General features: G+C 35.3%; 1 protein-coding gene across 2 annotated transcripts; it reads right to left on the bottom strand.

Annotated features, from left to right (window-relative positions):
* Positions 1 to 414: 414 nt before the first annotated feature.
* LOC117791947 (septin-5) lies at positions 415 to 15060 on the bottom strand. Of its 2 annotated transcripts, none has more exons than XM_034631892.1 (5): positions 14958 to 15060; positions 14016 to 14439; positions 1925 to 2384; positions 1453 to 1855; positions 415 to 1373 (listed from the first exon to the last, which is right to left on the bottom strand). In XM_034631892.1, exons 2-5 carry the CDS (start codon positions 14215 to 14217, stop codon positions 1113 to 1115), a joined length of 1326 nt encoding a protein of 441 aa, XP_034487783.1. In that variant the 5' UTR covers positions 14218 to 14439; positions 14958 to 15060; the 3' UTR covers positions 415 to 1112. The 2 variants fall into 2 exon arrangements, with proteins under 2 accessions (XP_034487783.1, XP_034487790.1); XM_034631899.1 differs by having other exon boundaries at positions 14016 to 14432; positions 14958 to 15007.
* Positions 15061 to 15262: the final 202 nt, after the last annotated feature.

Genomic DNA, 15262 nt, shown 5'->3' with positions numbered 1-15262 from the left:
CGATATTATCTACATACTTACTCAATAGAATTTTTAGTTTAAAGCTCCACATAAAGTTCCGACCAATAAATGTTACGCTGATATTAATGGTAAATTTTCATAATTATGTTTATTTTAAATAGTTGGTTTTGTTTTTGTTGTAATTTTTTTTTCATTATTTATGTGTATATAATTTGTCCACTATAATTTTCATTTAAGTATTATGTTGTTGTATGTCGCTTAATTAATATTTTTTTAAATAAATTCATTAACAATTCGTTTTAACAAATTAGAAGTTAATTTCTGCGATTTCCTTACAAACCCAATGAAAAATATATATATTTAAATAAACAAAAAAAAAATACATATATAAACTAAATATAAGTTAGATACTCTAACATTTTGGGTTTTCAATTCAATTCAGTTTGCCTCTTATTTTGTTAGTCTGTTTTGCAGTTGAAAGTTTTTTAAACTCATTTGACTTTGGTATATTTGAATCTTATCATCGTGCGGAATTCGTTTTCAAGATAATAGCTAAAATTTAGGTCTATACAAAAATCTATTATCGTTTTACTTAAGTTGTCAAATATTATTAAATCTATGTTGAACAATTGAAAATTGAATTGATTGTATTCTATACTCGTATATATTAATAAGAAAATTGGCGAATTGGAGGCGAAAGCGAATTCATCAGGCGTGTTCTTAGATGATTAATTGCACTGCTACTCTGTAATTGTATTTAAAATTTGCATCTTCTCATTATTTTCTATCGATTTTCGAGTAAATTGTTGACAACATACATAAAACAATTTGGTCAAATTGTGTTTGGGTTTGTGTGAGTGTTGAAATCTATAAATATACAGCAAGTTCCGCTTGTTGTTATCATTTCACTTATTTGGAAACTACAAAAAGCTTAAGAACAAACTTTGTGTAACTGGAAACTGTGCTATCTTAAAAACGTACTTATTTTTTGGTGGTTGATGGCCTATTTAGAGGCGCATGTGAGTGTGTTTGTGTGTAGGGAAATTGGGAGAGCCTATATATATAAGTAGGTATATATATAAATTAATGTATATAATGTCTATATATCAAGGTGCAAAATTGAACACGCAACTTTGGATATAGTCGCAATTTTAGACATCGATAACGCTATCGTTCTTCTTCATCTCCATGAGATGCGTCTGCTTGAGCTTCTCCTGCATTTGCGTGAGCATGTCCTGCATGCGTCGAATCTCCTCGTCCTTCTGCAAGAGCAGGCGATCCGTTTCCGAAATGGCCGCATCAAATCCATTCGTTGAGCTTATCGAATCCCGCTTCAACTTGCCACGCTCACGCAGCGCATGTTGCGATATCTGTGAGATGCACTGCGCTCGAAAGTTCTCATAGTGCACATCCTGCAACAAAGTAAATAAATCAATAAATAATAATTGGTATAGCACAACAGTTTGAATTTGGAGCGAGTGGATCACTCACCTGTGTGGTGTCTTTTAGGTCCTGCATGTGCGTGGATATGAGGAATGTGCGCAGCTTTATGAAATCGCTGTGCTCAGCATCCTCGACGTTGACAACACCCCAAGGATACTGACGTCCTCGCACCTTCTTGCCAGCAACCTCGAGTATGGTATTACTGCCAACAACAGCGAATGGTATTGATGCTTTCAATTCACGATCCTGCTGCTTAAAATCATCATCCTCATCGGAATCGCATTCGGGAAACTGATACAGCTGTATATGATTGTCCTCGAGATCCTGCAGAATGCGCTCCTTCAGTTTGCGTACTTCCGTTTTATTCAGACAATCCGCTTTGCCAATGACCAGCACAATGTTCACCTTGCGATGCAGTCGTCGTATCAAATCCAAATCCATCTGCCGCAGACTAACAATAAAACATAACATATTATTATTTGTAATTATTATCTTAATTATCTTATCATCTTAATCTCACCTGTGACCCCAGGGCGGTACAAAGTATAGACAGCAATGGACACGATTGTCCTGGATATTGCGACGATTGAGTCCGCTCTCATCGGTGAAATACTGACGGAATTGCTCATCAATATATTGAGTGCACACACGCCAGCTATCCTCACAATTGATGGCATCCCCAAAACCGGGCGTATCCACAACAGTTAAACGCAATCGTACGCCACGCTCCTCAATGTCCATGGTCTTCTTTTCCACCCTGGTTGTCTTCTCGATGCGTTCCTCCACATTGGGCATCTGGCGATTCTTGTACAGATCCCCCAGGAATAGACTATTGATGAGCGTCGATTTGCCCAGACCCGATTCTCCCACCACCATCAGTGTAAACTCAAATCCTCGCTTCACCGACTTTCGATGCACTTGCTCCGGCAGCGTGGCAAAGCCAATATAATCCCGATCCTTGTCAAATGACGGTGTCTTTGCTGCAACATGTTAACAAAAAAAGAGGCAACAATTAGAGTTGAATAAAATACTGCAAAAAGAGGGACAAATGGGGGGGTCGGGGGAGGGAGGGGAGTGTGGAGTGGGACATGCCACATGCCGTTTGTTGCATTGTTCTTGCTGGAGATTGTTGCAAGTTGAGTGGCAGCTCCATTTGCTCATTAGCGCAAAACAAACAAATTGCTGGCCCGCTTAGCTCGAGTGCCAACAAACAAGCCACTTCAGAGAATAACCCCAAGTATGCCTCCCTCCCCCATCCACTCCCCCCTATCCTTATCACCTGCATTTGTAGGCAGACTCTACTTACACATGACGACTGTGCGTGTGTTTGTGTATGTAACGGCGCTAAGAAGGTTTCTTCTTTCGGTGTGTGTGTATATACCCGACGCCGCCTACTTCAGTATCTAATGGGCCAAGTTGCGAGTTTTCTTGGCCAAGTTAAGTCTTTTTTTTACTTGTTGTCTTTGCTTAGCTTATATATATTTTTTTCGATTTGTTTATAACATTTAGTTCATTGATTTGCTTTATAAAAACAAATTTACAAAAGAAAAAATCCCCGAGTTGAGTTTATTGAACACTTTATTGTTGCCGTTTTTGTTGTTTTTTTTTACTACTGCCGTGTTGTTGTCGAGTGGAACAGCCTCAGCACGCTCCAAGCCACGAAGCTGAACAGAGCCGCGCATTTGGCCAACGAGCAAAACATGCCCAAAATACCAACAACAACAACATAAAATGCAAGGGAAAAAAAATGAACAGTCCATGAAATTTTAATGGGCCACTTTGGCCACCCTCTCTCTTGTGCTCTCTCTCTCTCTCTCTCTCTTTCTCTGTCTCACTTTTACTCTCTGCCTGTAGCATTTATTCTCTCTCTCTCTCTCTGTCTCTCACTCACTGTCTCTTCTTCCCTGTAAGGATAACACACCCGTGAACTTCGCTCTCTGCGCCTGCGCCCAACTTGTGCCGCACGTGGGGGCGCTGCCTACGCAAATCTATGCCACACGGTGTCTGCAACATGTCCAGATAAGGGTTGCAAGTGTCACAGAGTTGCCACGTGGCGGCAATTTAAGAATAACTTAGTTCGATTTTAATAACAACCAATTTGCATATGTCATAATTGTTAAATTTATAGAACAATATTAATTTTTTAAAAATCGATAATTATCGATACCAAAATAGTCGACAAAAGAAAAGATCCGTAAAAGCTTAAGTGATATTATTACCAGCAAAGTTATAAATGAAGTTATAAATGAATAACTTTAAATTTCACATTTAGTTGTTTTTTTTTTAATTTGCCTAGATAAGCCTCAAATAGACTTAAGAGTGTTTCCAGAACTTTAATTATTGAATAAAGCCTGTAGAGCAACTCGACGACTATAGATTACATTTGTAGAAAAAAATCTAGAGTAGAGTTATGCTTTAATACATAAAAACATACTAATTATACTTACCGATCATTAAGGACATTAATCATTTACGAAAATCTGAAGAGAGCATTCAATGTATGTAAATACCATCGATAAATTATGCATCTATCGATTTATATGTGCTTTTTGCAAATATGGCAACTCTGTCGGCTAATATTATTCGCACGCATGCACAACCACCCACCCCTTTGCAGCACACAGCTAAGGGTGAGCGCATGTTGCAACATTGTCCTTATTCCCAGGATTGTCTTGCTATTTAATCGAGTTTAGACACGTTAAGTAGGCAAATCCTTTGGGCAACCCACACTGAGCCACTGATAAATTCTTATGCGTGCGAAAGGCACCCTTGATAGTGTGCGTGTATGTGCTTTGCAACCCTCAAACAGTATTCACTGCACTTATCGATAACAAGTTGAACCAAAACACACAACATGAGCATACAAAGCCGGAAATCAAAGTGCAGTCAATGCAAAAACTACAACAACGATAACAGCATAACAGAAATGGCAGGAAAGTCCCCTTCTACCCGCCCCTCATCTCCCTTTCCTTGTCCTCCTTCAGCTGGCAATTTGCCAAAGGAAATCTTGTGCCAAAGTGTTTACAAAAAGTACATTATCTTGTTTACAAATTCACATTGCAATGGGGCAAATTCATTCATAAGCTGTGCACACAGTGACTCAAAAGTGTTGCAAACAGATTTAGAAAATAATCAATACAAATGATGGATATAATCGTCATTTTGATCATGGTTTGGCCTCTTAATTCATTTTGCATTTTAAGTTAATTAATTTCGAAAAACAAAAAAAACTAGATATGGGCTTAGATTTTAATACCATAGGGTCCCCCCTTTGATATTTCGAAAATTCAAAATTTTAAATCTCAAGTTTTCACTTTTAATCAACTCCTTATATCGTAATTAGTATGAAACAACACTTTAAACTTGATTCTGAGACCTTTGAATTTTTTGTAAAAAATCATGTGAAATTGAACAAAAATTTGGACTTGTAAAGTGACTAGTTCCGCAGTCTGACCAACTTCAAACTGTCATAACTTGATCAAAACTGAACCGATTTTCAAGCGGAATGTCATTTTGATCATGATTTGGCATTTTAATTTAATCTGCATTTAAATTTTTTTAAATTCTTAAAAAAAAAATATTTTCCTCTAGATTCTACTAGATATTGATTTCGATGCTAAGGGTCCCCCCTTTGATATTTCGAAAATTCAAAATTTTAAATCTCAAGTTTTCACTTTTAATCAACTCCTTATATCGTAATTAGTATGAAACAACACTTTAAACTTGATTCTGAGACCTTTCATTTTCTGGTTAAAAATCATGTCAAAATTAAGAAAAATTTTGACTTGTAAAGTTGCTAGGTCAGAGGCTTGAGCAACTTTGAACTGTCATAACTTTGCCGAAGCTCAACCGATTTTTAAGCGGAATGTCATTTTGACTATGGTTTGGCCTCTTAATTCATTCTGCATTCAAATTTAATTCATTTTGAAAATTTAATTATTTTCGACCAAGACTCGATTTCGAAGCTAAGGGTCCCCCCTTTGAAATTTCGAAAATTGAAAATTTTAAATCTCATGTTTTCACTTTTAATCAACTTCTTATATCGTAATTAGTATGAAACAACACTTTAAACTTGATTCTGAGACCTTTGAATTTTTTGTAAAAAATCATGTGAAATTGAACAAAAATTTGGACTTGTAAAGTGACTAGTTCCGCAGTCTGACCAACTTCAAACTGTCATAACTTGATCAAAACTGAACCGATTTTCAAGCGGAATGTCATTTTGATCATGATTTGGCATTTTAATTCATCTGCATTTAAATTTTTTAAATTTTAAAAAAAAATATTTTCCTCTAGATTCTACTAGATATTGATTTCGATGCTAAGGGTCCCCCCTTTGATATTTCGAAAATTCAAAATTTTAAATCTCAAGTTTTCACTTTTAATCAACTCCTTATATCGTAATTAGTATGAAACAACACTTTAAACTTGATTCTGAGACCTTTGAATTTTTTGTAAAAAATCATGTGAAATTGAACAAAAATTTGGACTTGTAAAGTGACTAGTTCCGCAGTCTGACCAACTTCAAACTGTCATAACTTGATCAAAACTGAACCGATTTTCAAGCGGAATGTCATTTTGATCATGATTTGGCATTTTAATTCATTCTGCATTTAAATTTTTTTAAATTCTTAAAAAAAAAATATTTTCCTCTAGATTCTACTAGATATTGATTTCGATGCTAAGGGTCCCCCCTTTGATATTTCGAAAATTCAAAATTTTAAATCTCAAGTTTTCACTTTTAATCAACTCCTTATATCGTAATTAGTATGAAACAACACTTTAAACTTGATTCTGAGACCTTTGAATTTTTTGTAAAAAATCATGTGAAATTGAACAAAATTTGGACTTGTAAAGTGACTAGTTCCGCAGTCTGACCAACTTCAAACTGTCATAACTTGATCAAAACTGAACCGATTTTCAAGCGGAATGTCATTTTGATCATGATTTGGCATTTTAATTCAATCTGCATTTAAATTTTTTTAAATTCTTAAAAAAAAAATATTTTCCTCTACATTCTACTAGATATTGATTTCGATGCTAAGGGTCCCCCCTTTGATATTTCGAAAATTCAAAATTTTAAATCTCAAGTTTTCACTTTTAATCAACTCCTTATATCGTAATTAGTATGAAACAACACTTTAAACTTGATTCTGAGACCTTTGAATTTTTTGTAAAAAATCATGTGAAATTGAACAAAAATTTGGACTTGTAAAGTGACTAGTTCCGCAGTCTGACCAACTTCAAACTGTCATAACTTGATCAAAACTGAACCGATTTTCAAGCGGAATGTCATTTTGATCATGATTTGGCATTTTAATTTAATCTGCATTTAAATTTTTTAAATTAAAAAAAAATATTTTCCTCTAGATTCTACTAGATATTGATTTCGATGCTAAGGGTCCCCCCTTTGATATTTCGAAAATTCAAAATTTTAAATCTCAAGTTTTCACTTTTAATCAACTCCTTATATCGTAATTAGTATGAAACAACACTTTAAACTTGATTCTGAGACCTTTGAATTTTTTGTAAAAAATCATGTGAAATCGGACAAAAATTTTGACTTGTAAAGTTGCTAAGTCAAAGATTTGACTAACTTCAAACTTTCATAACTTTGTGAAAGCTAAACCGATTATAAAGCGGAATGTCATTTTAATCATGGTTTGGCCTCTTAATTCATTCTGCATTTAAATTTAATTAATTTCGGAAAAAAAAAAAATTTTCTCTAGATATGGGTGAAGATTTTAATACCATAGGGTCCCCCCTTTGAAATTTTGAAAAATGAAAATTTTAAAACTCAAGTTTTCACTTTTAATCAATTCCTCATAGCGTAATTAGTATAAAACAACACTTTAAATTTGATTCTGAGACGTTTCATTTTTCTGTAAAAAATCATCGTAAATCGGACAAAAATTTTGACTTGTAAACTTGCTAAGTCAAAGATTTGACTAACTTCAAACTTTCATAACTTTGTGAAAACTAAACCGATTATAAAGCGGGTTGTCATTTTAATCATGTTTTGGCCTCTTAATTCATTCTGCATTTAAATTTAATTAATTTCGGAAAAAAAAAAATTTTTCTCTAGATATGGGTGAAGATTTTAATACCATAGGGTCCCCCCTTTGAAATTTTGAAAAATGAAAATTTTAAATCTCAAGTTTTCACTTTTAATCAACTCCTTATAGCGTAATTAGTATAAAACAACACTTTAAATTTGATTCTGAGACGTTTCATTTTTCTGTAAAAAATCATGATAAATCGGACAAAAATTTTGACTTGTAAAGTTGATAAGTCAAACATTTGACTAACTTCAAACTTTCATAACTTTGTGAAAACTGAACCGATTTTAAAGCGGAATGTCATTTTGATCATGGTTTGGCCTCTTAATTTATTCTGCGTTCAAAATTAATTAAATTCGTTCAAAAAATTTTATTCATTTTATTTTTATATATATATTATTATATATTTTATGTATATGTAAATATAAATAGTTTGGTTTATTTGAATCACAAATTAATTTATTTCTTATATTATATAATAAGTAAGCAGTTTCTATTCTTTTTATTGAGATTAGGTACTCGGAAATCTGTAGAATTTCTTACTCATTGAAATTTAAGATACAGCTTTATATAGATAACACATTCTTATGGTAATAGCTTCGTAAAGATCGAAGATCTTCAACGTTGGCAATGTCCATACATATATCTTTAGGAACACATTCTTGATGCGCATTTCAAGAAGGTCGCTGTCTTTTGAAATTTGCATAATTGTTGCGATATTCGGGCAAAAATAAACAGATAAAAATGCAAAATAAAAGACGAGCGTTGTTTACTAAAGACTCAAGCAAAGAAAGAAAAAAGACCGTAGATGTAGCTTCGCCCGTGGCTGTATCTGTATCTGCATTTGTTTCGGCATCTGTCAGATAAATGTGCGAAAGCTGATTAATATAAACAAATATGCGAATCCAAGTGTCAACTCCACTCATATGTCGAATGAACTGGAACTGGAACTGGTCAAAGCTTAACCAAATGCACATTCACATGCATTCATCATTCACTCAACCGCATTCAAGTGCCATAAAGAATCTCAGGCCTAATTCGAAAATCAACTCACAGTCTCAAGATCTTTATCTTTTGCTTTGTGTAGGCGACTGCAGCATTTTTTTCGTGCTTTTTCCTCGTACTCTTCCCTCCCCCTTTTTGTCTTTGCCACTTCCCACTTTACCCTGCTTTTGACATGTTTATGTGGTTCTTGTTGTTCCTGGTGGCCCTCCAATGCATTCACAGTTCATTGGCTAGACTTTGTCATCGAGAGAACTTCGAGAAGAGTAACAACAATATGTGAGATTCGTAGGGAAATGTAGCAGATAGGGGAAAGGGGGCTGGGATAGAAAGGGAGGGGTATGTAGGAAACATTCTCATCGTTAATGGCAGCGTTACATTTGCTGTTAGACACACATTTGTGAGAGTTCACGGGTGTCAACCACTTGAACACTGTGGCCCCCAAATGGGGTTCTACATAACTTCACAGCATTCAAAGTATGCAAATAGGGAGGGTACGTGTGTGTCGTGTCGTCTGTGCCTAGAGATGAGAGTGTGTCACTTGCGGGCCTGACCAGAGTTGAGAGAGAAGAAAAAAAAATTCAAACAGGACTCTGATAGTGAAAACTACACGTATATGTAAAAGTGAAATATAAATAATGGGAAGAGTTTAATTTCCGAATTCAAACAATTCAAAAATTATGCTGATAATTAAATAAATAAATGTAAATAAATATGTAAATACGTTAAAAAAAAAATCTAGCTCCACGAGCAAAGTGCTTAAAGTGATCATAATACAAGTATTGCCGATATCGTTTATAAAGTTCATCTTTTTTCAATTGCAGTTTTTTTCAAGGATGCGAACCGGTTCAAAACCGAACCTCACAGAATCCAAACCCAGGTTTTTACGAATCCCGAACTGAATCGTAAACCGAACCCTTAAAATTTTTTCCTCTATTATCTTTTTCGTTTTTTTACCTTAGAATTCTAGGAAAACATGAATAAAATTCATACATTTTCGTTTTTGCTTTATTTACATAACTAAATAAATTACGCGTCGTTTAATGTATTACACGTTGGAGGGACGTTTAACAAATGAATAAATCTACCTTGCAAATCCAACTTTAAGTAATGGTTTATTTTTCACTAATCGGTCCCATAGCAGCTATGTATTATAGTAGTCCGATTCCAAAATTTATTTTATAAAATAAAAGTTATGGTTTAGTTTTTATATAAGAGTTAAAATATAAAATTTATTTTTTATTTTGATTATTTTAATTAATTTAAAAAATTCAAAATATTTTTTGAATAAAAAAATTTTAATTAACAGATTATCATGTATTATGTATGTATTATGTATTAGTATGCCTTAAAAAAAAAAGCTTATGCACTCTTCTTGGAGCCTTTTTTGGGCTTGTATTTTTTTAAACTCATAATTATTATTTGTTTTTTCTTTTATTTTTCTCTTTTATGTTTATTAAGATATCGAAGGCATTTCTAGCTGTAAAAGGTTCCCCAACCTCGTAACGATATCATCATTATGACAGCTCATTTGATGGCGCACTTAACACACGCACACACACACACATGCACACACATACACACACTCACAGCTACAAATTGAAGACGACGAATGAATCTCAGCGATTCGTCGCTCTCTCGTCTCATGTAACCATGTCTCGTGTCTCAATTTCATGCAATTAAGTTCAATTCGAGCTGGTTCTGAGCTCAGTGAGTATAAGTTGCAACTTGCAACTTGCAACTGGCAACTGCTGCTCGGGTGGACGCACGAGTGCAAATGCTTCACCTCCGCCTCGCACCGCCAACGCCCCCCCCACCTTCCTCCTCCATCATCTCCTCCTTCGTCTCTATTTCCACCTCATACTTCACAACGACATGAATTGCTTTAGCCAGCCATTGAACACAGTGCAACGGCATCGACATCGGCTTCGGTTTCTTGTTGCAGCTTTTGCTGCCTCAAAGGCATGAAGTAAACAAACAAAAGGCATCAGCAGCAGCAGCGGCAGCGACGTTAGCACCACTGTCAGTGGCAACCACCGCAGATCGCACCACCAAGGGCCACTCGATGCGATCCCAATGTTCCATAAATAGAGTTGCAGCAACGCTTGGCACGTTGAAATTCCAATCGTTCGCTTTTTTTTTCAAACAATTGACGCGCATTTGAAGTAGCATGCCCCATTCTCTACCTTTAACTCCTTGCCTTCCTCCCCGACCACCTTTCTTCCACTCCTTTCATCATCTTCATCGATTGCTGCATCTCCTATCAAGAAATTTCATGTGAAATTTCATTCTGCTTCTTACATTTTTCTACACATTTCGTTTGGATAGAAAAATGCCATTCCATTCAATCCGTTGAAAATATTTTTAGTTCTTAAGTTTACATTTTGCCGTTCGCCTTAGTAAGGCCAAAATGTTTATATTGAGTAGATAAACGTTTAACATAAAAACTTCATAAATTATGCTTCAATCGAAAGATCAGATGGTTTACATTAACCTTTATTTTGACTGCTCTTTAATAAAGCTGATGAATTATTATAATCATTAACTATTGATATAGGAGGACTAAGAAGATTTATTAATATATATCGTATTTTTCTGATAAAAAATTAATTCGAGCAAGTCATTTTAAGCTCTAATAAGATATACAGTTTTGATATTTAGTTCTGGGAGATTTTCGGATGGTTTCGCTCTCTGTGGCATCTCTGATAAGCTAGCATTTACGAATATTGCACGAGAATGTTACAATCGAGCTTAATAAATAACATTGAAATTAAAATATTTGTCTAGCTTTTTTCAAACGTGCATTTTTTATCATTATACAAGAATGAAATTTTCTGCAACTCAAAAAATACATGTTATTTAATGAACTAGTTTTAAATTCAAGCTGAAAGTTAAAAAAAAAATTGGGATTTCTTAAAAAAATTTTGATTTTTTGACTTTCAAAATCTGAAACACTTGTAAAAATAAAATTTTTATCGTCTTTTTTTAAATAATTGTTATGAAACTCACCACAGATTTCTGTGTTCTACATAAATATGACTTATGTACATAAAACCAAATCTATTTTCAGTGCCATTAGCAAATAGTTGACAGCCTTTTGCGTTGATTTCCGCTCCAATTACAGCGAAATATTCCCTTATTCATCTATTCTTTTACCCTGTCCGACCGCCCACTGGTCGGACCCCCCACGCCCCCTATTGTACACGCCCCCTTCATTTAAACAATGCGAAGGAACAACAACAATAACATGTGTAATCATTATTTGCCAGCTGCCGCAACAACAACAACTAGTTGCGAACAACAATGAAGCATTTTTAATGACTTCTCAAACGCTGCATTTACCAGGGGAAAAGGGGTAGACTGGCGAGAGGGGTGGGCAGCAATAGCAATTAGAAATATTAACAGAGAATGGAATGGAGAGAAAAAGAGAGTGGAAAAAAGGAAAACAAAATAATTCGCAAATTGCTTAAAACGTTCATTTAAGTCACAAATTACCCAAAATGAAATAAACGTATAAAAATTTAGTTGATCGACTTGCAGATGCGCTGTTAACAGCAATGAGATAAATTTATGAACCAATTGTAATTTGTGATAAATGTTATAAATTTGAAATAAATATTTTATATAGCAGCATATATAAATTAAAAACTTGTCATATTCTATATTGTTATTCATGTGTGTAGATTTCAAACAGTGTGCAAATAATTAACATAGCGAACGTGAAGAAATTTGTACATAAATATGTATAAATATGTACTAATGAAATACACGTTTTAAGCAATATTTACTGGATACAAATGCCATATTGTGACGTCAGCTGAATGAGTAAGTTAGATAAGTCATAACTATAGAGTATATGTATATGTATGAGAAATGTATAAACAAAGCGTTAGATCATATGCACATTTATTGATACATTGAAAGCCCAACTCTATAAATGTTATTTATCTTATCAGTTGTACTAATTGTAATAGCTGTTGTTCTTGTGTACTTGTATTTAATGCCGTTTTGGCATTGCCCCCAAAAGCGTTTCAAATGGCCTGGTCCGATTCGCTTTGTAATGGCCCAATACAACCCGACAGCCCCTTTAAAGGCGACTCTAGAAGAAGCAGAAGCAGCTGAAGCAAAACAAGAGGAGAGAGAGAGAGAGAGAGAGAGAGAGAGAGAGAGAGAGAGGAGAAGGGCAAAAAGAGAATGACAGCACGACTGAAACGAATGCTAACAACATGTCAACTACTGTTAGCTGCGGTCACGTTGTCTTGGCCCTGACTTTGTGCCCAACTCTTGGTCTTAGTCTTGGTTTTAGTTTTGGTTTTGGTCTTGGTTTTGGTCTTGGCCTGCATGTGTGCACAAAGTGCAGTCTAAAGAGTCAAGCCGAGTGACGGTCGACGATCTGACGGTTTGTCGGTCTGAAAATAGTCACAACGCGGTCTACGCTCCACCCACCAAAAATGGACAGGCAAACAGAAACCGCAGCGCGTTGTTGTTGCTGCCGAACCCGGAGCGAAAGCGGACTGAGACCGCAAAAGTTGTGTTGCCAAAATGAGAACAACTCCAAGAAATGAAAGGAAAGAAAATTAGAGAGAGAGATGGAAAAAAAGAAACAATAAATAGAAGGGAACAAAAGTTCAACAACAAAACTTTATTTACAAACTACCATATATGTACTTTCAGTTGGATGCTACTTACACTGATCAAAAACACAAATGGGAAACGCTCCATTAGCCTGGGCCAAGATGAATTTACAACTAGGTGACTTGTTCAACACTGTTGGCCTCTTTTGAGTAAGCTATTTTGACAGTTGCGAAGCAAACTTCATGTTTGCTATCTCGCTCTAGCGCCTCTATCTCTGAGAGTCGAATGAGCACGACAAATTTTTTAAGGTTACCAACTGTCAACGAGCAACTCACCTTATTGAAAAGAAAAAAAAACACAAATAGAGGGCTATTTATCATGAATTAAGCCGTAATAATTAGTTAAGGGACTCAACTAGATTTTTTTTTATCTTTGAAGCATTCATAAAAACTTTGTGTTTTTGTTGTTGCTTTGTGCAAATTGTCTCTGTTATGGCCCGTTTACCAACACTACTTTTCTTTGACTTGTATATTTTATGGCCTGTTTACCAAGTAAAATCGCGCGATTTAAAATTAAAAATTGTCTATTACACGATTTAAATTTAAAAAAAAAACTAGTTGAGTCCCCAAACTAATTTTGACGGCTAAATTCATGATAAATCTCCCTCTATTTGGGGGTTATTTTTTTTTTTAGTTGGCCCAGGCTAATGGAGCTTTACCCTATTTATTCTAATATGCACTTAGAATTAAAAGCTTATGTCTATAAAGCTAGTAACGCTCAGAGATTCGCTTGTGAATCAGATATGTATCTGGTTTTCAAGAAGCTAATGGAATCGTTTGTTTTAATTGTAATTAATGTACTTAAGCTAAGAATTAATGAGTACACTCATAAATGCGCTAGTGAGTCACAAATGTACCTTGATTGTATTCGTATTCGTATTCAACAGGAAATTAATGTCGAGCTTTTCATACTTACGTTTTGGATATAAGGGTGGTCGAGACTTTGTTGTCGTTGTTGTTTCAATGATGTTGTTGTTGTTGTTGTTGTTGCCATTGAGACTGCTGATGGCATTGGCAATAACGCTGTTCTCAGCTGCTCCCCCTCCTCCTGCCTGCTGCGTCAGAGACGGCGGCTGTGATTGCGGCAGCGGCGGCGGCTGTTGTTGTTGTTGTTTCATGGGTCCGCTGCCGCCCAAGACGCCGACGCCAACGCCGCCGCCGCTGAAAAGTCGACGCTGCGGTAGAAACGCCGTTTTGTCTGCCTTTGATTCGTTTTGTTTTGTGATGTTGTTATTATATTTATTATTATTATTGTTGTTATTGTGCACAATTGATGTTAAGCGTTTGGGGCCATTTACTTGGTGCTTCAATAGTTAAATGTTTATTGTTCGTTCTGAGCGCTTATCAACGACCGAGATAAAACATAAAGGTATTTATTAAATATGTTTGTACATATGAGTATGTTTAACTGTGTGTGTGTGTGACGCTTAAGCGGATTTGCAATAGAAAGTGAAAGAACAGGGAATAGAAAACAGTGCAAAAACTGCATAAGGTTTTACACACTCTCACATACACACACCCGTCCTGCTGACACCGTTTTACACATGCATATGTGTAATTTGCTCAATGAGAGCAAACAGTAAACATAGCAAACAGAAAAGAAAACAACGACTGCAGCAAACTAACGGTGCTTTAGGCAGCTGTTTCTCTCGCTCGTTGCTGCAGCAGCGACTTCACCTTGACCTACACAACTACAAAAACAAATGAGTGCAGTCCAGGCTGCGCATTTACAACCGCAAACACGGAAAAAAAATCTAAAGTAATTCACAAAAATGAGATTAAAATCGTTCACTACTTGGTTTCAACAAATTATTAATCATGTACATATATCCGTTGCACTTTGTTTTCAAATATGTACCTTTCTACTTGAGAAACAAAACAAAACACAACCGACCTGCGGCCAGTGTAACCGACTATTGATTGGATAAAGAAGCAAAATGCCTGCCATGGCACCACTGTTGCCAACTTAGCTGTTTTATAGCTAGTTCTGGCTATATACAAAGATAGTTGGTTAGTTTGCTGGATAAAGTTTAAAACTGCTATTAGCTGAAAATATGGCTATCCTAAGTTTTGCTACTAGTTAATCTTCTAAAAAGCTGGGTATGGAAATAAATAAATAATCCAAATAAATTCCAGCTAGAAACAGCTGTCTTTTCCACTAAG

This window comes from Drosophila innubila, chromosome X (genome assembly GCF_004354385.1).
Source record: "Drosophila innubila isolate TH190305 chromosome X, UK_Dinn_1.0, whole genome shotgun sequence".
In the NCBI taxonomy this organism is placed as follows: Eukaryota; Metazoa; Arthropoda; class Insecta; order Diptera; family Drosophilidae; genus Drosophila; species Drosophila innubila.
This window is presented reverse-complemented; position numbering and strand designations above follow the sequence as displayed.

Coding starts and splice junctions, on each gene's coding strand:
- LOC117791947 (XM_034631892.1), bottom strand. CDS start 14,217: ATGAAACAACAACAACAACAGCCGCCGCCGCTGCCGCAATCACAGCCG. Junction 2,385..14,015: donor ACCACCCTTATATCCAAAAC/GTAAGTATGAAA, acceptor AACATGTTGCAG/CAAAGACACCGTCATTTGAC. Junction 1,374..1,452: donor ACCTAAAAGACACCACACAG/GTGAGTGATCCA, acceptor ACTTTGTTGCAG/GATGTGCACTATGAGAACTT.